This window comes from Ceratotherium simum, chromosome 4 (assembly GCF_057802395.1).
Source record: "Ceratotherium simum simum isolate JZ-2026a chromosome 4, ASM5780239v1, whole genome shotgun sequence".
NCBI lineage: Eukaryota > Metazoa > Chordata > Mammalia > Perissodactyla > Rhinocerotidae > Ceratotherium > Ceratotherium simum.
In genome coordinates, this window is record NC_141903.1 from 36,593,068 (window position 1) to 36,616,817 (window position 23,750).

Genomic DNA, 23,750 nt, shown 5'->3' on the forward strand with positions numbered 1-23,750 from the left:
TACTAAATGCTATAGAAGTATGTGCCTAATAAAATAATCTCTCAAGCTTCTATTTCCTCAATTTCAAAATGGGCGATATAAAACTTGCTCTGCCTATTTCATGTTATTATAATGAATATGAAAACAGTTCATAAATTACAATATGGAAAAGCACAAAAGGAAGGGAGGCAGGGGCCTTATTTTCCACTTTCTTTCATCTCCCACAATACCCATGAATAGCTGTGCTAACAGTGGACATTTTATAAATGTTTACATTTTCATTAAAACTGGAGCATCACTCTCTATAGTCATAAAGAAATAAACTTGCATAAGATGCAGAGTGCTTACTTAAGGAGAAGCCTACTATAAACTTGCTCTGTCCCAAACAGGGTGGAGATTATCCACCTCAATTTGAGCTCTTAAGGAGCAATATGCAATACACTATAATAAAAACATCCCAGCTCCCAAGCCTTTAACCATTACAGTGAATCTCCATTGCCTAACTCCCAACCCTTAAAGAAACAAATAGGCTATAATTTTTGGAAAATTATCTATCTTTATTTGTCATAGACACTTATTTTCGAGAAAAAATTAAGTTCCGTTCAAGTTCACAATTAACAAGTGGCATAAACATGCTAATTTGCCCCAAATATCCTCTCTCAAACCGGAAACAAGCACAAAACAGCAAACATGGGGAATCTCATTAACAATCCTTATCGAGACCCTTTTCTTATCTGCAAACATAACCTGCAGCATATGAAATTCCAAAGGCTATTTAATGAAAGTGCAAACCAACACCTGATCAACTGCTCAAATGCAGTTTGTGAAAAATCATGCCACCAGGGTTCAAGACAAGATTAGCCAGCACAAACAAAATGGAAATTTGTCTTCTGTCGAAATAAATGTCAAAAGCTGTCAGCTGTTAGACCTTCTCCCACGACAAACTGGAAGCTAAATTCTTTCCAGAGGGTGCGGATTCTGAGGCGATGGGGCTTCAAAATCAGGGAAAACAAGACAACAAAAAGAAGCAAAGATCCCTTTTTGGAGTCACTAGAAAACACCACTGCTGGCGCTTCAACAAATGTTTTGAAACACAGACTTCACCACAAATCATATATTTTTGGTGGTGGTGGAGAGTAAGCACAGAGAAAGATTAGGAGTACCAGAATCAAAGAATGTGAATTCGATGGGCCCTTAAAATTCATCTGGCTCAAAAACTTCCTGGAGTAGGGGTTCCCAGTACCCTCAAGGCCCTCCTATCCAGAGCATGGTATACAATACAACTAAAAATAAGGGGTAGGCGAAGAAGATGGAGAAAGGGGATCTGAAAGGTACAGGCCCGTGGACCGTTGCAGAACCCTCCCCTCGTACGCTCGCCAGCCCGCCAGTCCCTCCGCCCCTTTCTCTTCCTCCACCCCTGCTTCGGGAGGAGCGCGCACGCGCGGCAAGTAGGCGCTGCGCGTGGCGACGCGCAGGCGTAAAGTGGGGAGAAACAATGAGCTTTGTTGCCCGCGCGGCGGTGGGGGGCAGGGGGAAAAGGGTACCCGCCGGTGGGGAGGAGTGAAGGGACTGGAGGGAGGGGGAGACGCGAGAAAGTGCTCTCCCGGCAACCCTCGCGCGCCACCGAGGACCCGGATAGAGAGCTGCGAGATCCAAATCATAAATAATAATGACAATGAGAAAAAAGAGCGACGGCCATGTCTCAGAGAAGAAAGAGACGAAGTCGGTCCAAGTTCATCCTTCAGACTTGGCTGAAAGGGGTAAGGAACACCGGAGGCCATACGGGGCTTGGTGGCCAACAACCCGGGGGACCCGCTAGGCCCCTCAGCCGTCGTCGAGGTGCTGTCCCTCGACCGCCGGGGCCGCCGCACCCTTCTGGCCGCTCCGCCCGAGGGAATCCCTCACCCAGTGCACGGCAGCGGGGACGGCAGCCAACGAATCCGGTCGGCCTCCGCGGGTCTCCACAGGCAGCGCCGCTCCCCCGCTCGACGCGCGCTTCGCCCGCCGCCTCCCTTCTCCAGTCCAAACAAACACCCTAGCCCGGAAGTGATTTCACTTCCGCCGCCGTCGGCCCCGCCCTCTCGTTCTGTCTGCGCTGCCCTCTGAGACCACTAGAGAGCGCGCGAGAGAACGCGCCACCCCAAATTTATCTTCGTCTCCTAGGCTGCACGCGTGTGCATGCGCGTCGGCCTTTCCTACGTACCCTGGTGGCCCTGGTGCGGTATGCTGGGAGTCCTGAGTGGGGTCGGGCCAGTGTCCCCACACCCGACCATCCTTCAAGAATGGTGGGAAGCAGTGAGTAGGGGAACTGGGGAGCGAAGACGACCCTGAGAAGATACACAGACTTAGACGTTTACAGACCGAAACAGTTACTTCAAACGCAGCGACACCAAATAGGAACATCTAGATAACGACAGCGCACTCACACACCCAGACACACCAAAGGTAATACACATTGCACACTAACAGTGACACGCACCAAGTCACATCCAGAAATTCTGACGCAGAAACAATAAACACAGAAACAAACTAAGACGTTCACAGAGGCATACTAACATCTCCAAGCACCTGCACTCAGACACGTTCAGGCACACTTTGAAGCTAGACCTTTACACATGGACGAAAATTATGAGTTTATGGTTTGCAGGCAGTCTATGGAAACTTCTTTGTGGCTAAGAGAGGAAATACCCTGTTCAGAGATAGGATACGGTGAGACCTCAGGGTCCAAGAATTTCCTAGTCTATGAACCTGGATGCACTGTACCCCATACATTGCTCTAATCCATGCTTCCTTGCTGTCATCATTGGCAAGCCCCAATGTATATTTTTAGTGATACTAATCAAGGTGCAGTGTATAGTATGTGTAAAAAAATTTGGATGTTTGAATATGTATGCACTATTTTTGAAAGGGGACACAAAAACTATTAATTTCTTCCCTCTGGACAAGGAAAATGAGGGACCGAGATTTACCTTTTTACTCTCTTGCGAAATTTGTAATTTTTTTTTTTTTTTCCCCCCAAAGCCCCAGTAGATAGTTGTATGTCATAGATGCACATCCTTCTAGTTGCTGTATGTGGGACGCAGCCTCAGCCTAGCTGGACAAGCAGTGCGCCAGTGCACGCCCGGGATCCGAACCCAGGCTGCCAGCAGTGGAGCACGCGCACTTAACCACCAAGCCACGGGGCTGGCCCGTCTCTCTTGCGAAATTTGAATCCCTAAAAAACCACATGCTTTTAATAATATCTACTAAAACTCCAAAAAAAAAAAAAAAAGTTTCCCTCCATGGGAAGGCCTGAATCCAAAATAGGGCTACTCTTCTTTAGGGCCATTTCATTCATTGAAGGTCTGCTTTGGGTCAGTCCAAAACCCCAAAGAAATGAAGAGCACAGTTGTTCTGCCATAGGCTCTGGTCAACCACTTTGGCCACATTTGCAGATATGTATCCTAAACTGGGAGGAAGGGTTTGGCTTTGTTGTCTGCTGAGCAAACAGCTCTGGAAGGAGATGGTGCTGTCTTACAGGTCTGTGGAGTATGATTCATCCAAGGAACCTGGAAGATAAGCTATCAACCTGAGGCTGGAAGAGGCATGAACAGGACAGGAGGAGAACACAATAAAAATAGGAGTTTAGATAATGTGTAGTTGACCCTGACATTCTTAGCAGCTAATCATGAGATGAACTGAACTTGTTACTTAGCAACACAAACCACTTAATTGATTATATTGGTAATATTGAAAAATCTTTGATAAATCCTGGTTTATTTTTTTGAGAGGAAAATTAGCCCTGAGCTAACATTTATTGCCAATCCTCTTTTTGCTGAGGAAGATTGGCCCTGGGCTAACATCCGTGCCCATCCTCCTCTACTTTATATGTGGGACACCTGCCACAGCATGGCTTGGTAAGCGGTGTGTAGGTCCACGCCCGGGATCGAGACCTGCGAACCCTGGGCCACCAAAGCAGAGCGTGTGAGCTTAACTACTACACCACGGGGCCAGCCCCTGGTTTATTTTAATCTGAACCATTCAAAGGCTTATGTTGTTTTTCCCCACCCAAACGGGTTAAGATTTCAACTCCCAGCTCACAGGATGAGTTCGCCATTGTAGTTGAGAAAGCTTAAAGATATCCTCTGGATATCTCCTTCCATGGACCCTCTGCTCACTTCCAAAATGGGGTTCATTATGTTCATGCTATGCCTGGATGGTGGTGGTGATGGTATGAGTGGAAAACACTTTCAGAAGAGCAAAGGTGGGACAAGTTTGCCAATGATGAGGACAAACACTTCAATGGGACTATCAGAGGTCCACAGTTTACAAATACTGCAGAAATTCATCTGTTCGGTTCACATTAGTAACAATCCTAATTTGAGATGGAGGTTGAAGTAGGAATCACAGGAGAGAGGATGATAATGAAGGCCCAGGATGGCTGCAACTAAGCTTCGACTCTAAACTACCATCTTCCTATAGGCATGAGTTTTATCAAAATGTAAAATGTGTCAGTCTTCTGATTCAAACGTTCCATGTATAGGAATCTGCCCAAATAAATTGGACATATGTAAAAACATGTAAGGATATTCATAGCTATGTTATAATCAATCAAAAAAACCTAAAAGCCTATCAATAGGGAATTGGTTAAATGAATTATGGTATAACAGAATAAAACATTAGTTATTAAAAAGATGTATACTCATTGTTATGGAATTATACTTATGTCTTTTTTTTTTAAGCATGCTGCAAAAAATAAGCCTCTAAAATTATATATGTAGACATAGGCATGCGTGGGTATAAATGCAAATATCTGATAGAATAGCAATATCTATAATAGCAATATCTCTAGGTGGTCAGATTTAAAAAGATTTACTGTCTTCTGTATACATTTTTATATTGTCTGAATTCTCTATGAAAGCCTGAATTGAATTTATAAACAGGAAAAAAAAAACCACACCTCGAATAAAATCTAACATATGTTCCTATAGTTGTTTGGTAATGGCCTTGTGCCTATGCTCATTTGTATCATGTGGAAGCATTATTGTGTGTTGAGTAAAGGCCTAGAATTGTGGGGGTAAGCAATGGTCCCTGCTCTAAATGTTTACACTTCAGGTGAGACAAAGCATCATCCAACAAACTTTTTTTTTTTTAAACAATTTTTTTTTTCCCCCAAAGCCCCAGTAGATAGTTGTATGTCATAGTTGCACATCCTTCTAGTTGCTGTATGTGGGACGCGGCCTCAGCATGGCTGGAGAAGTGATGCGCCGGTGCACGCGTGGGATCTGAACCTGGGCTGCCAGCAGCGGAGCACGCGCACTTAACCACTAAGCCACAGGGCCAGCCCTTATCAAACAAACTTTGAATGCCTACTATATGCCTGCACTCTTCTAGACACTGAGGATACACAAGGCAGTAACTGGCATGATTGTTTCCCAGAAAAGTTGTTTTAGTGAAGCTTAATGAGATACCACCTCACACCCATTAGGATGGCTACTATCAAATAAACAAAAAATAACAAGTGTTGGCAAGATGTGGAGAAATTGAAACACTTGTGCACTGTTGGTGGAAATGTAAAATTACCATATGATTCAGCAATTCCACTTCTGGGTATATACCCAAAAGAATTGAAAGCAGGGTCTTGGAGAGATATTTGTACACCAATGTTTATAGCAGCATTATTGACAACAGGTAAAATGGACAAGCAACTCAAGTGTCCATCAATGGATGAATAGATAAGTAAAATGTGGTATATACATTGAAGTATATACAATGGAGTATTATTCAGCCTTTAAGAAGGAAATCCTGCAATATGCTACATCATGGATGAAACTAGAGTACATTGTTAAGTGAAATAAGTCACAAAGAGACACTGTATGATTCCATTTATATGAGATAGTCAAAATCATAAAGAAATTGTAATGATAGTTGTGAGGAGCTAGAGGGAGGGGAGAAAGGAGTGTTATTGTATAATAGGTACAGTTGCAGTTTTGTAAGATGAAGAGTCCTGGAGATGGATGGTGGTGATAGTGGCACATTACTAATGTATTTAATGCCACTGAACTGTACACTTAAAAATGGAAGATGGTAAATCTTGTGTATTTTTTTAAAAATTAGTCTGACTTAAAAGGTGTACCAAATTTGTATAGGTTGAGTAGGCAGGATGAGCAGGATTTAGAAAATAAGGTGTAGATGTGGAATAGGTGAAGATTTTTGCAAAAGGGTGAGTCAAATAGCCCATTAGAAGCCACTGATTTAACAACTCTGGCAAAGTTGAGCAAATAGGAATTAGTCCGGCTTTTGATAGACAGGTGCAATGACTGAAACTTGAGTATTTTGTCCTAATCAAAGGAAGGACATTCCCGCTGCTCTTGGTATATCCTATTTGGATCAGGTCCATAGAATCAATACCTCATCAATGCTACCATGTATGAAGCACAATGATATCATGGTTGAAAGGTTACTTAACCTGTATCTAATGCCAGTTTTTCATCCTAAATTTACATATGCTATTGGGGTGGGCATATGTTCATCAGCTTTTGTCTACTACACCTAATAGATTGCCTTTCATTTTCACCTAATTTTCCTATTCCCTACTGTACATCGGGCTTTACAGAGTTCTTAAATTCTGTGGAAATTATAAAACTTTCTAAGGCTAGAACTACTAAGTTCAAAGAAAGGCCAGGTCTAAAAATATTTAATAATTATGTTAATATAGTCATTTTAATCAATCGGAGCCAGCCCTGATGGCCTCATGGTTAAAGTTTGGCGCTACACTTCGGCGGCGTAGGTTCGGTCCCCTGGCGTGGAACCACCCCACTCATAGGTCAGTAGCCGTGCAATGGCGGCAGCTTACATAGAACCAGAAGGACCTACAACTAGAATATGCAACTATGTACTGGGGCTTTGGGGAGGGGGAAAAAAAAAGAGGAAGATTGCAAATAGATGTTAGCTCAGGGCGACTCTTTCCCAGAAAGAAAACAGTTGTATACTACCTTCTGATAATCCTCTCACCCAAAATTTTTTCAATCTAATCCCCATAAGTAATATCATCTCTTTATAGCTTCAGACTTCTACCTAATTAGTACTTTGAGCTCTACCCAAGTATCAACTATAAAGTTTATCACCCAGCATTTAGATGTACCCAAGTGAGGAGAGGTAGCTATTTCCATTTTGCTGTCCACTTGAAACGTCAACAAAATTATCAAGCTTTTTCATTGATACCTTTGTTGTGATTAAGAGTGGTACACAGTAGAAAAGGATAAACAAAGTGGAAAAAAAAATCTGGCCAGGCAAAATGGAGAATTCCCAAGACTTCATGTTTCTGCCCCACTAGCCTTCCTTGAAAGTTTGTTATCAGGTGCCCAGAAACGTCCAAGACTTTTTTTTAACATTCTGAGCAAAAGATAAAGGATAGACTTGGGACAGCAGTATCTAGGGCTCTGAAGTGGGGTCTCCCATTGATGATTCTTTTAAATGCTTTGCACAGGCCCCCCAGATGGTGATTATTTTCCACTGTTTCCCTTAGTTTTAGGTTTGGAATAGCAAAAACAGTACTTCACTAGTATCTAAACCAGGCATCTAAATACAACTGCTTAGCAAACACTTCTTCAGCTATAGGTAAAGCAATCATTTTCAAAGTGTGGCCTCTAGCCTTGACATCAGCATTACCTAGGAATTTGTTAAAAATGCAAGTTATCCAGACCCACCCTAAACCTAGCAAATCAGAAATTGAGTGGGACCCAGCAATATTTTAATGCAGCTTCCAAGTAATTTTGATGCATGCTGTTTGAGAACCACTAGTCTAAAGGAATTCACACAACCATTTCGTTTGTATACTAGTGTTGATTCTAAGGATCTTGGCTTTACCCCTGACAGTCATAGAACTTGCAACAGAGTAGAGGGACACTTTAACCACAGCTCAACAAACAGCTCAGGGTCCTTGCCAGGGAATACAATCTCAAATTCATTACCATTCAGTACTTGAGCTTTCAGCTATCCTAAACCATATTCTATGATGGAGACCAACAAAGGAAAGTACACAGACCTGCTCCTACCCCTAGTGAAAATTATCTTAAATAAACCAAAGACTCTACCAAACATTTTCGTTACTGATTTTTAAAAAATGTTCTGCAGTATTTCTGCAGATTTCCACTACATACCATGAGCCTTTTGTCAAAATTTTTACTCATGGTAATGTTATATTTTACTGTTCAGAGTCACCAAAAATCCATTGTGAACGCTAGGCAAAAAATGTGTACTCTTCCCTTTTTATAACCTTAATACTTGCCATAATATTTAACAGTGTATATTTCCTTTCTTGTCCCATCACCCTAAAAAAAGGGGGTAAGGGAACCTTTCCCTCTTACAAGGAATTCAGAGAATGGATATAACCTTAAAAGTTCTTTACAGTCATACCATTTAAATCACCTTCCTCATTAAAAAATTTTATTTTAAATGAAATTATTTTTAGGATAGATACTCAAACCAATACTACAGCTAGCCAACTCAAGCCTTACCAAGGTCATTCTGAGATCCCTAATTTATCAACAATGGGCTAAAAAAAATTGTAAAACAAACAAACAAACATGTTTCTAAAACTTTCCCTTACACAGGATTTACATAAGATTAAACAAAACGATAAAATGGTGGGGAAAATGTTCTTAAATTTTACAGTATGTTTAGGTGGAAATATTCCTTTTAAATAAAGGTTTGCCATATTCTGGGAAATAGCTGTTACAGATTTATTGATCACTAGCAGCTTCTTTATGAGAATTTCTGCTTCCTAAATGCTATCAAATGAAAATATTAACATTCTCTTCTACATCTCGGTACATCCAACAAAGTAGGACCTATGGAAAACAGCTATCATTGACAGAAAACAATAGGGATTCCATTGTACACATAATGCTTTATGTAGCTGCTGTTAGTTAAGTTGGAATTAAGCAAAAGTGGGTAATTAGTAAAGGCCAAAATTAAACTTCGGAACTAAACTGGCAAGGATTTTTTGTGCATGTCACATTAAAAAAAGTCACCTGCCCTTCAGAGGTAGACTGCAACATTTTATCCAACTATTTGATATATCCTTTAATATACTTGGACCTAAGAGTTTCAAAGAGAATCCCTCTTAAGTTCTTATTTTTTTAAAATTTTTTAAAAATTTGTTTTTTTGACAACAGAAAATCCCTTATACCAAGAATCCCAACATATTTTGAAAGGCTGGTAGAATTAATTCTTGCTATTCCATGTTATTTCCAATTTTACTGTTAAGTACTTAGACATGTCTAAACATGAGCTTTTGCTATTGCTTTACGCTTAGAACATAAAACTCCCAGGGTTTAAAAGAAACCATGAATAGCCCCATTTTTAGTTATGTAACAGGAACAAGAAATCCACCAGCACCAAAAATTTTAAAACTCAGATCTTTAGTAGCAGTTTTTAGAACACTTCAGATTAAAAATGTAGTAATTTGTTAAAGCATGCAAAAAAGTTTAACAGTGAATAATAAACACAACTGACAAATATATTGGTTAACATTCCAAACATGTATAACCAATGAACGTGGCCTAGGTTTTTTATTGGTATTCACTTCAGAAACTTGAATCCACAGATATAAGCAGTACATAACCAGAAAGTTACAAGTAAACACAGATTATACATGCAAATTTCTGTTCACAAAGGTCACATGTGCAGGTATATGAATTAGAAGCGTGCGCCTAGATTATGGTCAAACTTTTTAAAATGCAGAAATGTAAAATTACATCTTAAAAATATGAAGAGATGGTCTACACACTTCAAAAATCGAATGTTGCTTATACCAGATGTATGACAGCTACAGGATTCAAGTGACAAGCAATAAGATCTCAAGGAATTAATACTGGTCAAAGAGAACGGGAATATTTTTACATTTCACTGAAAATACATTGACTACTAGAATACAAAATCTAGCAGGAACTTAGGGGAAAAATTACAAAATCTAAAGCCAGTTACTTAATATATCTTATTACCTAAACAACAGCATGACATTAAAAGAAAACTGCACCTGTATTTTAATTGCCAATCTGACATTAATGAAGTTCTCCAAAAATGAAACACAACCAAAAAAGCTTCAAATTCCAAATAAAAAGTCTGCAAGGCTCAGATTAAAATGTGGAATGTTTCAGATGAAAGTAATAAAAATACAACTGGTTTTGTTCTTTATTGAATGGAATCAAAGTTGACATTTCTTTGAAGCTCGGAACTACTAAATTTCATTTCTCTCAATGGTTCTATGCATCTTTTTCTTAGTGGTGCAAGTTGTCTTAAGTAGCTTACAAAGTCAGTCTCTACGAAGTACTTCTGTCTGTTACCATTCTGATAAAACAAAAACAATTCTTCATTAACTTAACCGTGTATGTATTTTTGCTATTACACAACACATGAACAGACATCTATTATTTTTCCACTAAAACAAAAGAGTACAATAGTTTTCTTCTAACTATCAGTATTATATTTAAAAAAGGTTAACATTAAAAACAAAGAACCATTATTTTCTTTGAAATCATTAAGCTTCTTGCACATCTTAAGCTTCCTTCTTCTGCCTGCGTTCTTCTGCCAATTTATTCAGAAATTTCTGACAAGAAAAATAAAATTACAGGGATTAAGTCATGTAAGAAACATAACAAAAGGATTAACTCCAAAATATTCTATCCAAGTTTAGAGACTTAAGTGTAATTTAACTACAACCTTATCAACATTTTTAAGATTCAGCTATTTTTATTAGTCAGTGGACAAAACTAAACTGGTTCACAGGACACCACAATAAGGCATGGGAAAAAATGGTAAAATGCGAAAAAGTTATTCCAATGTGCAATTAACACTAACAGAGATGAGAAAACAAAGACCATAGAAGAACTCCTGCTACTCCAAGAACATAGACTAGTTAAAATGATGTGCCTTTATTCAACGCCCCCTCCACTAAAGCAAGTTGGCAAACGTTATTTTAAAGGGCCAGTAATAAATATTTTAGGTTCGTGGGCCATTTGATCTTTGTTCCAACTACTCAATTTTGCCCTTATACCAATAAAAGCAGCCATAGACAATACTTAAATGATCCTGGCTGTGTTCCAATAAAACTTTATTTACAAAAGCAAGCGGACTACAAGTGTAGCTTGCTGACCCCTGTATTAGACCTGTAACTTCTAGAGTTCCTGGACACCAGAGATCTGTTAACATATTAACAGAAGTACAAAAAGAAAAAAAGACATAAAGAAAAAAAAAAAATTAAAAATCTAATCTGAAAACCAGAAGTTTATTTTGGCTGGAATTTATCAACTCTATAGTTATTGCAAATTGATGAGAGGATTAAAAGCCATTATACCCTTAAAAAGGGGGGAAAAGCCAATTTAAGAAAGTATCAAGTCGTTTATCATTAGCAAGATACTGTATTGCATAATAACTTAATAAAGTTGATCAAGTTCCATTAAAATAGAAGGAAATAATAAAGAGAACCACCTCCAACACAAGTATCTAGAAAATCAGAATAACTAGAAACTATTATAAGACATAATATTGTTTATAAAGCATCAAGCATCTAAAGACCACTTTTAAATTATTTCAGTACTCTTCTAGGTAATACGTATAGTTTCTGCCTCCAAACAGCTTAATATCAAGGCAGATAAAACATTTTTATTAAATTGCTGCTACCATTGAAAATAACCACCATTCTTTTCTCATATCCATAATGGTAAGACACATATAGGCAGCAAAGAATATTCACATTTATAACAAGTGATACAGCCAAGAACGGGAATTATTTTCTAAATTCAAGGCTATCTTATCCATCTAGATAACATATAGAACATGTCTGATGACTGAATACTCTAATAACTTTACATTATAAAACAGTGTAAAAAAAAAAAAAAGAAAACCAAGTTATTTACCATTATGAATTCTTTAACTCCTACTTTCAAGTTTTTCCCATTATCTATTTCAATACTTAGTCCTCCAAGAAGGCACTAACTGAAATACATAATTTCAAAATATTCAAATAGGAATTTGTTATTATTATGTTGTGCTTTATTTATTCATCCTTCTATCTTTATATTCTGTTGGTCATAAAACTTACTGAAGAGTGTCATTAATAAATAATCATTTAGGGCCGGCCCCGTGGCTTAGCGGTTAAGTGCGTGCGCTCCGATGCAGGCGGCCCGGGTTCGGATCCCGGGCGCGCACAGACGCACTGCTTCTCCGGCCATGCTGAGGCCGCGTCCCACATACAGCAACTAGAAGAATGTGCAACTATGACATACAACTATCGCCTGGGGCTTTAGGGGAAAAATAAATAAAAAATTAAAAAAAAAAAAAAATAATCATTTAAAGTCAATATAAAGTCATTAAGTATGAAGGGACGTGGCACGTTATAAAGTTGGAAAAGCTTTTTACATTGTTCCACTTGGCTTTCAGGCCTCCACTATCTTCCAAATTAGAGAAATTAATAAAACATTCATTTGAGAATACTTAACATTAATTATATCACAGAATTTATAACATGGTTAGAAATTACTAAATTATCATCATTTGAGTGTTCTACAGAAAGAAGCTCAATAGATGTTTCTAGAATTCATTAAACTGTTCAAGGCCCATCAATAAAGAAAGAAAAATGTTAGCTCCAGGATAAAGCATCGTGCTGGGTCCGTAGAAGGTATTGTACACATTTTACTTTCCATAAATTTACGTAATTTGTTAGTTTTCACAAAAGAACTCTACTCTTTTAGATTCAGCCTTACCTTTAATTTCTGATAATGAGGAAGGCTGCTGCAATGAGTATTCTTTGCAACTTCTTCATTTGTATAAAAGAGTGAACACAGCTTACAGTAAAACCCTGTTTTAGGTATCACATAGTCTATACCTAGAACACAAACATACATTCTTACAAATTCAGTAAACTGAAGATTTTAATTAGTGTTCTCAAATCTTTTTTTTCTGTCAATATAATCTGAATAACATCTGTGAGAAGTCCAATATGGCCTAAGCTAAAACAAAACAAAAAACCATGACATTATTAGTTAACAGTTTGTACTTAATTGATGTTTGAGGTCCCACCTAGTTATACTCTTTAAAAGGCAGAAATAGAACAGATAAACAAAACAAAAAGCAATGTGAAATTCTCAGAAACCTTTCTGAGGAGAAAAGGGAACATACTGTGGAATGATAACAAAAGATAATACAAAATCAGGAGACATGGGTAAGAGGAAGAGAGAATATATCGACTAAGATTTACAAATTATTCTACACAGAAATAAATTTAAGATGCTAGCAGAGCTTATGTAAGACCAATTTAAACACCTTATTTAGTAAGAGTTTGGGGAGGGTGAGAAGGGAAGAACAAAGCCTTAAATCTCACCAACAGGAACATTGGGCTGATATGGTCCAATTCTATACTCATCTGGGATTGTATAGTCCTCCTTGTTTTCATCACTTTGGCCATCTGCATTTTCACTTGTATCCTTGTTGGGATCATCAGCATTCTCAGCCGATTCAGCGCCTGGTTCTGTATTTTCCTCATTTTTAATTCCATTTTCCAACGCTGCTTCATTTTCTTGATCAAGTTCCTCGATCTTGTCCACCTTAATTTCAACCAAACCATCATCATTTTTGTCACCAGATTTAAATGCCATGCCTGATTTACGAAGTTTCTGAAGTTCCGAATCTTCCTCATCACCAACCTCATCTAGAGTGACAAAACCTTCCATACTCCCTGGGAAACGACGCTGTTAAGAAAGACAAATTTACTCTGCAACAATTATCCTGCAGCATCCCTTCCATTTGCTTTACTTGAAGGGAAAGAGATAGCGTCTTTGTCTTTATTCATCCTCTCAAAATATTGACTTTTTCCTTTCTCTTCCAGAATCACTGTTTTTTTTTTTTTTAACAAACAACTTTGTTGTTTTTTCTTTTTTTAATTTTATTTATTTACTTTTCCCCCAAAGCCCCAGTAGATAGTTGTATGTCATAGCTGCACATCCTTCTAGTTGCTGTATATGGGACGCGGCCTCAGCATGGCCGGACAAGCGGTGCGTCGGTGCGTGCATGGGACCCGAACCCGGGCCGCCAGTAGCAAAGCGCGCGCACTTAACCGCTAAGCCACGGGGCCGGCCCCAAACAACTTTGTTTTAAAACTAAATAATCAGGGCCGGCCCCGTGGCTGAGCGGTTAAGTGCGCGCGCTTTGCTGCTGGTGGCCCGGGTTCAGACCCTGGGCGCGCACCGATGCACCGCTTCTCTGGCCACGCTGAGGCCGCGTCCCACATACAGCAACTAGAAGGATGTGCAACTATGACATATAACTATCTACTGGGGCTTTGGGGGAAAGATAAATAAATAAAATTACAAAAAAAAAAAAAAGTTTTAAAACTAAATAATCAAAGCCTTGCCTCACAGAAAGAGCAGAAAATAAATGATATAAGGACATTCATATTCTACACTTTCTCAGGCTACTATGCTGCAGGGGAATGTATCAAAGAACTGATTTGATAAAAGTTGAATGACATCCTTTGGAAGACAGTATCTCATGATATAACTCTTTTTTAAGAGAACAGTCTAGAGCCAGCCCTGATGGCCTAGTGGTTAAAGTTCGGCACACTCTGCTTTGGTGGCCTGGGTTCAGTTCCGGGGGGCGGGGGCGGGACCCACACCACTCGTCTGTCAGCAGCCATGCAGTGGCAGCGGCTCACATAGAAGAACTAGAAGGACTTAAAACTGTAATATACAACTATGTACTGGGGCCTTGGGGAGGAAAAGGAAAAAGAAAGAGAGAGAGGAAGATTGGCAACAGATGTTAGCTGTTAGCTCAGGGCAATTCTTTCCCATGGGAAAAAAAAGAGACAACACAGTCTAAAATAGGTTAGTGGTTAAAAAATCAAGCTCTGGAGCATGACCGCTTAAGGTTTAAATTTTGGCTCTGCCACTTATAAGCAGTATGACCACAGAAAACTTATTGAACTTTTCCAGGCCTCAATTTCCTCATTCATGAAATGGGGATGATGAAGGTTTCTACCACATATGGTTATTGTGAGGATTAAGTTAATTAGCACACACACAAAGAGCTTACAAAAATTTACAGCATGTAATAAGTGCTCAATAACTACCAGCTCTTCAGAGTGCAAACACATTACACAACAATCATCCACTTCAGCCAGAGAAATAACCTCAAGACTAAGTTATCTGGGGGCCAGCCCAGTGGCGCAGCAGTTAAGTGTGCACGCTCTGCTTCGACAGCCAGGGATTCACAGGTTCGGATCCCTGGCGCACACTGATGCACTGCTTGTCAAGCCATGCTGTGGCGGCGTCCCATATAAAGTGGAAAAAGATGGGCACGGATGTTAGCCCAGGGCCAGTCTTCCTCAGCAAAAAAAGAGGATTGGTAGATGTTAGCACAGGGCTGATCTTCCTCACCAAAAAAGAAAAAAAAAGAAAAAAGACTATGTTATTTGACTAAGCCATCAAAATCTGGAAGTAAATATTAGTTTTCTAACAGTTAAGTGTTTATAAGGAGCCAATGGAATAGGATTACAAAAATCTCATTTCAAGAGCCATTTAACATAAGGGGCTTCAAAGGCATTTTAATGCTCTAAATCCTTAATGTAGGTAGTCAGCACACCATGGGTTTTTTGTTTTACTATTCTTTATACCATGTATGTATTTTTATATTCATATTCACCTTGTATATTCTTATATGTGACGTGTTCAAAGAAAAATGTTTTAAAAGCTATTCAAGTATCTGGATCAAGCTTACGTTTTTCTCAAACAGGAAAATTCTTCAACAATTTTTGAACGAGTGGCAAAATGTTTTAAAAAGTATCTTGGGTCAGTTAACTTATTGTAAACTCATACCCCATCTTTTTAAAAACAAGCTGAACTATAAGGTTGCCTACCAGTACTTACACACTACCACTATAATACAGAAATATATAGTTTTAAGTCTTTCTCCTTCATCACTAAAAAGTTCCCTTTGTGAACTGACGTGTTTTTTGCAACTATAATAAAAAGTTCTATTCAATCTATTTATTGCAGAGTTTAAATTTAAATGTTTATATTATGGTTCTGATTTTTTTCTAAATGACTAATTCTCTTTAATCTGACCCTGCTAGGGTAAATAATCTGAAACATTTATTTTAGTTTCCTATTAAAACAGGCCAATATACAATTTTCCTTTACCTTTTTAAGCTTTTTCTTTGCAGCTGCTGAAGCACTTGCATTTGCATCTTTTTTCACAGCTTTGTCTGAAGGTTCCTTTTTCCCATCAGAAGCCACATCACCTAAATTAGCAAGGTCTGTCTCATCTCCCACTGAACTGCCACTTTCTAGGAGTGCTGCTGCTTCTTCTTCATCTACGAGTAGCTCATCTTCAGATTCAAGAAGCATGTTAGGTTCCTGTTCTACCTGGTCATCCTTTGTATCTTTTTCACCATCTTCACCTGACTTCTCTTCTTGTTCTTTACCTTCAGTTGTACTTTCAGTCTTCTGGGAACCATCAGTTTTAGATTTCTTATCACTTGGAGATTCTTTGCCATCTGGAGAATAAGATCTTTTTCTGAAATCAAAAAGATACCCCTCAATTAATTCTCCTATGTTGAAAAACAAAACTTTAACATATTAGTGTATACACACACACCCACACATGAAATTACCGAGATTTATCTTTTTTCAGTAAGTCAATGCCTCTGTTAGGAATCTAAAAGACAAAATTTTGCACAAGTTAAAAAACTGCATTAGAATATATTCATTTGCAGAACATAATTATCCAATTAAATAATCAACTAAGTTTATTCAATCCCCGTAACTATACCTACAAATTTAAGGTGCCTAAAGCCAGCAGTTCATTACAATCAACATTTCAATAGAGCAGTGGATAATACAGTCGCTAGGACACATAATGATATTTCAGTCAATGATGAATCGCACACGTGACTGTGGTCCCATAAGATTAGCACCACATAGCCCAGGTGCGCAGTAGACTATACCATCTAGGTTTGTATAAGTACTGCAAGGGAAGAAGAAATTTTCCCCTACCTTTCTAGTTCTTCTGGTTGGTCTAAGAATTAAATTGACATGACACAGCTTAATAGGAGAAAAAAAGTTTAACAACGTATATACATGCGAGAAACCCAGGAAGACCAAGTAACTCACCCAAATGGCCGAAGCCCCCTCACCTTAAATACCATCCTCAGCTAAAGACAAAAGAAGATATTGGGGGTGGGGAGAGTCAGGGACTTCAAAGGGAAGGAAGGCAGTTCACAGGTAGGTGAAAAGGAGCAAACATTTGGAAAACAAGTGTTTGGCCACACAGAAACAGAACACAGAGCTGAGCCCAACAAACAGGTTTTTCTAGGTTCCTGTCTACCACCTAGTTCATGTTATACTAAGGTGATAGCTGGCTTCCTGAGACACTTTTTTTTTGTGTGTGTGAGGAAGATCAGCCCTGAGTTAGCATCTATCACCAATCTTCCTCCTTTTTTTTCCCCTTTTTCTCCCCAGAGCCCCCGTAGACAGTTGTATGTCATAATTGCACACCCATCTAGTTGCTGTATGTGGGATGCTGCCTCAGCATGGCTGGAGAAGCAGTGTGTCGGTGCACTCCCGGGATCCGAACCCGGGCCACCAATACCGGAGCTCGCGCACTTAACCGCTAAGTCACGGGGCCGGACCCGAGATACGTTTTTTTTAATCTGAATTCTTTTAGGCAGTTAAAGAGGAGGCCACAAGAAAAACTTCCTAAGTCTTTTGTTTCTCAAAAACAATCAGCCTAAAATAATCCCCATGTTAAAGAGACACATTTTGGGTTGGCAAATTTTGTTCCCCTTCAGTACACTCTATATGATGTTCGCACAACAAAGAAATTGCCTAAAGGTAAATTTCTCAGAATGTAACCGCATCATAAGTGACCCATGACTGTAAACATTTTGGTAGCAGAACTCTGTTCAAATAAAACTTAAATACAATAGATAAAAGCAATAAAGGCACTTCTTACAGAATACCAGTTAAAAAACTACTGCTACTGAAGATGACCAGAACAAGAGAAAAGGTTGCTGTCTTTCAATAACCAAATCCTATATTCTTAGCATGTAAAAATATTTATAATATATAATATTTATAATTATATAATAAATTTTATAAATTTATAAGTATATAAATATAACATTTATAAAAATATATATTTTATATAATATATATTTATTATATATAATATATATTTGTGGTGTGAAAACAAACTTTATAATGAGGATGAATTACGTACTACATACCCTCAGTACCAATTTTTTATATTTTTCAGACAGATCAACTTTCACACATCTCCCCTGAAACCAAAGCGCCTTTTTCAAACAGTGGTCAACCATTGCCATTGCATCTTCTCTGGTCTCCATCTCAATAAAGGCCTTAAAAGAAATAGAATATTATTTTTCAAAGAATTGTACAGAACTCTGGTGCTTATTATTTTTTCTATCCACTTGTTAGGAAAATTTAATCTTTAACACCGAGACACTGCTAAGAGTGAAAAGTCACTCAATAAAATAAGGACAACCTGTCAGATTTACAAAGTAGCAAGTATTAAACCACCTATATGCAGTGTTTCTGCAAAAAAAATAAGCTTAGAAGATATCACTCAAAATATTGTAAGAAAAAGAAAAATCAATAAAAAAATAAAAGTCAGGAAGGATACAAACTCAGAATGCTGTTACAAAAGAGTTAACAAGAAAAAAATAAAGCACTCCTGGACAATGCTGGTGTGATTATAAATTGGTACTATTTTTTGAAGAGCAATTTGACAATATCAAAATGAAGAAAGCGATTATCAAGATCCAAAATTCCATTTTGAAATTTTATCCCTCAATTGCATACAAATATGCAAAATTTCACAGGCTGCCAAGTCCACAGCAGCACCAATGGTATAAGCCAGAAAAACTAGCAACTCTAAATATCCATCAACTCAGGAAGTCAAATTTGTTCGAGTTTACCAATGGAACCATGTATAAAGTGGAAAGCAACAGTACAATATAATCCTAGTGGAAGCAAGAAAAAACAAGTATACCTATATTCACACAGGAAGAATTGTGGGAGCAAATTCTGGAAACAAGTAGAGTTACTAATCTGGGCAAGAGAAGAGATCTTTACTTTCCACTTGATCCTTTTCAGTATTTAATGCTTTATACCTTAAGCACCTACTGTGACTTAGAAAATCACTATTTATCATTGTTTGGCTAAGAAAATTTATCTATAAGATGATAAAATGATTCCCCCTGCTTTTTTCACTAAAACTGAGGATATACACAAAAATCTTCAAGCCTTTGAGAAATAATTTTTTTCAAAACCTCTACATGTCTACTACCTGACTTTTCATCCTCATCAGTATGTAATTCTTTATTTTCCCATACGGCTCAGCAAGCTTGAGGACAGCACTGTCAGAATAGCCAGAATGAGGTAAATTGCTGAGATGTATCACACGTCCAAGTTCTTGCTTTTGATCAAACTTCTGGTCTGGCTTCCCTTCAGGTTTCTTTAATTTAATAAATAGAAAAACGTGCGAGTCAAATGTCGGTAGGTACGCTATAATTATTAATAGTTAATATTATTCTAGTTAGTAACAATTTTAAATAGCTAATGTTAAATATTAAAATGATGTATTAAATGGTTGGTGAATAGAAGTCTGGAAAAAACAGGTATTACCTTTATTCTTTTATACTTCTGGGATAAATGAACTCTCACTGGCTTGCCAAATACTAATGCTGGTGTGGTTGTATAATAATCCACTGCAGCCTGAGCATCTTCCGTGGTTGCCATTTCAATAAATGCCTGAAATTGCATAAAAAAATTACTAAAAAAAAAAAAAAAGTCCAAAGTCTTCCTAGATATATTTACGTATTTAATCATTAATTAGAAAGCATTTTTAAGACTCTAAAAGCAGAACAAAAAACTAACATTGTTAATTTGCTATTTTATTAAAGGTCATCTCAGATTTTATCATCTTTATGCTACTAAAAATATTTACTATGCTTACTGGATTTGAAATAATGATTGGTACCATTTTAGTTTTAAGTTTCAAATGGCTTCCCAAAGAATTATCCTTTTACAGCCCTTAAAGCAGTTAAATAATAATGACAATTTTACTGTTTAAGGATCACAATTTATAAAGTTACTAATAATCCATTAGTACAGTTGTCCCTTGGCATCCAAAGGGAGACTGGTTCAAGGAATTCCCCTCAGATATCGAAATCCGAGAATGTTCAAGTTCCTTATATAAAATGGCACAGTACAATGACTACAGTCGGCCTTTCATATGTTACAGACAGGGATGGCCAACTGTACTAGAATTTATTATTCACATACTCCAACTATTGGCTTTTTCCTCTATTACATTCCATATTGATGATGTAAGATTACATTTAGTTCTTTTTCTAACACAAAATCATAAATTCCTTTAGGAAATATTTTAGTTTATTATATATATATATTTATATATTTTATTTCAACTCATACCTCATTAATTTTATTTAGAATCAGATGATTCGAAATGACTCCAAATGGTTCCACCAGCTGTAACAGTTGATATCTCAAGTTTTTCCCTCGCTGAAAATCCATGATGTGAACAACTCGGCTAGTTTCCTATCCGTTAGGGAAAAAATCATGTCAATAAGTCTCTTTAAAAGCAATATGAAACAGGTTATGCATTAGAACTTTTATAGTCTATAGTTAACCAGAAAAGATTAAGTATTTAAAATAACAACTCATAAATATTCTAGAGAATTTAAAAACTACAGAGGAAATCAAATGTCACTGGGGTAAATCTCAAAAGTTTCAGAAAACAGTCTCTGCACTGATTTTTAAATTAAATACTGTGTACATAACTGGAGAGCAAAGTTCTTAAGGCTGTATCAAGGTGAGATCTCCAGCCTATGGGCATATAACAAAGTTTTAGCTCTTATCATGGTCATATAAGAGCCTGACGGATTTCAAACAACAGCAGTCCTATAATAAGGAGTTGTGACACAGATTCAATTAGCAAGGATTTCAGTCAAATCACATTCCTCCAAACAGCAAATATAGTAAAAGCAAGAGCTACATTACTGACCACTCTGCCTTTCTGCATGTGTCTTGGTCCTTGCAGGTTCCCATTTCCAGCACCTTATGGGAGAAAAAGTATTTTTTTCAGGCTTGTAATAAATACACTTGCTATAATAGGCTATTTTAATTGAAAAATGGACATCTTTCAAACACAAATGAAAGGGTATTAAAAATATCATGAGTACCATACCATGTCTTTTCATGCAATGTTATTTTTGAATAACATTTCAACGAGCCTTCTTTTGCCTATAATCACTTCATTTAATGCTTATGGTAAAAGCTCTTAGGGAAAGGTAACATGAATTTTATAATCACCCAGATTTCCTCTTGGTCCAACTGCTGGTCCCCCAAGATGAAATGAGGGAGGTGGAGGTCCCAAAATTCCTGGTGCTGGGTTTGTAGACTGCTGCAACATGAATGGATCACCCCTAGTAATGTGAAGACATAAAATATAAAACATCTGATAAACAGGTCCATCAGAAATAATTAACATTTATTGTTAAAACACCCCTTTGGGGACATTTATGTGCGAAGCAACTAGGGAAAAATCTATAATGTCAATAAAATAAAATTTACTACATAGTTTCTAAAAATTCTTTCATATTCAATAAAGAAACTCAGAAAAAAATTTTTTTAATGAAATGTTGAGAGTTTAACCTGAATTCCTTACACTGATTTCCTTTACAAACAATAGCTTAAAAATTTTAACTTACATTGTGTGTCCTGTATCATTGTCAGGATTCCATTCTGGGTAGCTTTAAAAAGACCAGAAAATTAACTTTAAAATAAAACCGTCCTTTTCACAAAGTAGCCTTGTTTGGCCTTTAAAATAGAGATTATTTATTAGTAAAGTTATATGAGAGTCTAAGTGTTAGAAATATTACAATTTAAAACATGTCATATAGATATTTCCAAAGAAAAATTTCAGAACTTCAAATTAATTCAAATGTATTGAATAAACTTGTTCTGTATTGCTTGAAAAGTAAATGTACTGTCACGTGTTGCTTAACGACAGGGATACATTCTAAGAAATGTGTCATTGTGCAAACATCATCGAGTGTGCTTACACAAACCTATACAGTATGGCCTACCACATGCCTAGGCTATATGGTACTAATCTTACAGGACCACTGTTGTGTATGTGGTCTGTCATTGACCAAAATGTCCTTTTGTAGCACATGACTGTGTTTTAATTAAATTTTTTTTTCTGTATTTGTTAAGTCATAAGGAGGAAAAGTGCTGCACGAGGAACTGGCAATGTGGGTTATATAGGGAAACAAGAACTGACCACAGATTTTCCTTCTCCAATATTAAATACCAAAAGCAGAGGTGACTTGCGGCACTAGAAAGAAGGAACAGCCCCAACAGAGATAGACATGTGTGAAAATTGCCACTCCAATGAACAATGGGTACTGTGTGCTGCTTGGGCAGGGAGATTCTTTAGGAAGTCAATTCATTCTAGCAGCTTAAACTCAGAGTATCTCAAAAGCAAAAAATACATCCTGAAGAATTTTGCTTGACAACTAACTTCTAATGACCCTCCCCCTTTCTGTATCTTTTATGTTTTTAGAGCATGTATTACAGTTATTGAAAATGCTCTTAAGAATCTATTCTACATATCAAAGGCTATCTTTAAGTCTACTAAAAATTCTTTCAATTTACATAAAGAGCCAATGTTTATTTATCCTAGAATTAACAGTAAATAAAGTACCACTACCACTGTAACATGCCATATAAACATTTTGTTTGTAATTAGTATTGCCTGGATAGTATCAACTATGCAGTAATAACAATGTGGATATTACAAGTAAATGAACTCCCAAAAGCAATCAATGGCTGTTTTCTGATTCACTATAAGGATGCTTTAAAGGTATTTCAAACTCCTACATTTCAAGAAGCAGCTGGCATCGACGACTGTGACTTGCTCCATTGATATGTTGACTCCACTCCTGCAGCAAAGTAAATTAGTAGAATTAACAAAAATAAAGCTATAATATTTTCATTCGAACCATTCAAACTCTAGAATATTTATCTAGATGCAATTATCATAGGCTGTACAAACACTTGCCCATTCACCAATCACACTGAATTAATTTAAAACCATTTCTCTGAATCCTTGTAGCTTGATCCTGCCCTCAAATACGCCATGCACATTCTTGGAAAAACTGGATAACTTGGTTAACATATTAATAGACCTGACAGGGAAAAGATACAGAGTTAATAAAGATCAAGAATAGTAACTGACCTTGAGATCAGCTAGACATGTTAATTTCTGCTGTGGACCAAACTGAATTATTCATGTCATATTATTAGAATTGCTCTTTTATAGAACTCTAAATATGATAAAATATTCATGTTTATATCTTATCTACTTTCCTAGAAAATATATGCTGTAAATGTGAACAATTAGTTAAAAATCTTTAATTTCATCCAGGTTTTGAGGTATGTTCCCAGTGTACTACAGCCATAAAAAGCTAAGATGATTCAACAGGAATGACTTTTCTAAAAAATGCTCCCCATTTACCAAAAAAACTAAGCTCCTAATATATTTCCCAAAAATAAAGAAGCAAATTTCAGGAATGCCTGTTTCCAAATTTTAGGGAGGAAAACATTACATTCTATCAGTATTTGCTCTTTTGTGGTTATTTTAAATTTGAAGGGATTAACTTTCTTCCTATTTTTTTCAAATTTTCC

At 37.2% G+C, this 23,750-nt stretch overlaps 2 protein-coding genes across 15 annotated transcripts in view; both read right to left on the minus strand.

Moving 5' to 3' along the window:
* The window catches only part of PAIP2 (poly(A) binding protein interacting protein 2), a 32,770-nt gene extending 30,738 nt beyond the window's left edge, over positions 1–2,032 (minus strand). The window contains exon 1 of the mRNA XM_004420118.3: positions 1,885–2,032. The gene's annotated coding sequence lies outside the window, so the exon portion shown is untranslated. The remainder of the gene's footprint in view (positions 1–1,884) is intronic.
* Positions 2,033–9,362: 7,330 nt separating this feature from the next.
* The window catches only part of MATR3 (matrin 3), a 48,599-nt gene continuing 34,211 nt past the window's right edge, over positions 9,363–23,750 (minus strand). For 12 of the 14 annotated variants that reach the window (XM_087429720.1, XM_087429719.1, XM_087429718.1 and 9 more), the window contains 13 exons: positions 22,944–23,005; positions 21,770–21,811; positions 21,372–21,484; positions 21,064–21,116; positions 20,472–20,597; positions 19,662–19,787; positions 19,324–19,491; positions 18,242–18,373; positions 16,628–16,671; positions 16,155–16,530; positions 13,343–13,709; positions 12,726–12,847; positions 9,363–10,570 (listed from right to left, as the gene is read on the minus strand). In XM_087429720.1, coding sequence (XP_087285846.1) covers positions 10,520–10,570; positions 12,726–12,847; positions 13,343–13,709; positions 16,155–16,530; positions 16,628–16,671; positions 18,242–18,373; positions 19,324–19,491; positions 19,662–19,787; positions 20,472–20,597; positions 21,064–21,116; positions 21,372–21,484; positions 21,770–21,811; positions 22,944–23,005 — 1,782 coding nt within the window. In that variant the 3' untranslated portion in view covers positions 9,363–10,519. Of the gene's footprint in view, positions 10,571–11,879; positions 11,959–12,725; positions 12,848–13,342; positions 13,710–16,154; positions 16,531–16,627; positions 16,672–18,241; positions 18,374–19,323; positions 19,492–19,661; positions 19,788–20,471; positions 20,598–21,063; positions 21,117–21,371; positions 21,485–21,769; positions 21,812–22,943; positions 23,006–23,750 lie in introns of all 14 variants that reach the window. The other 2 variants (XM_087429722.1, XM_004420120.3) reach the window with 2 other exon arrangements.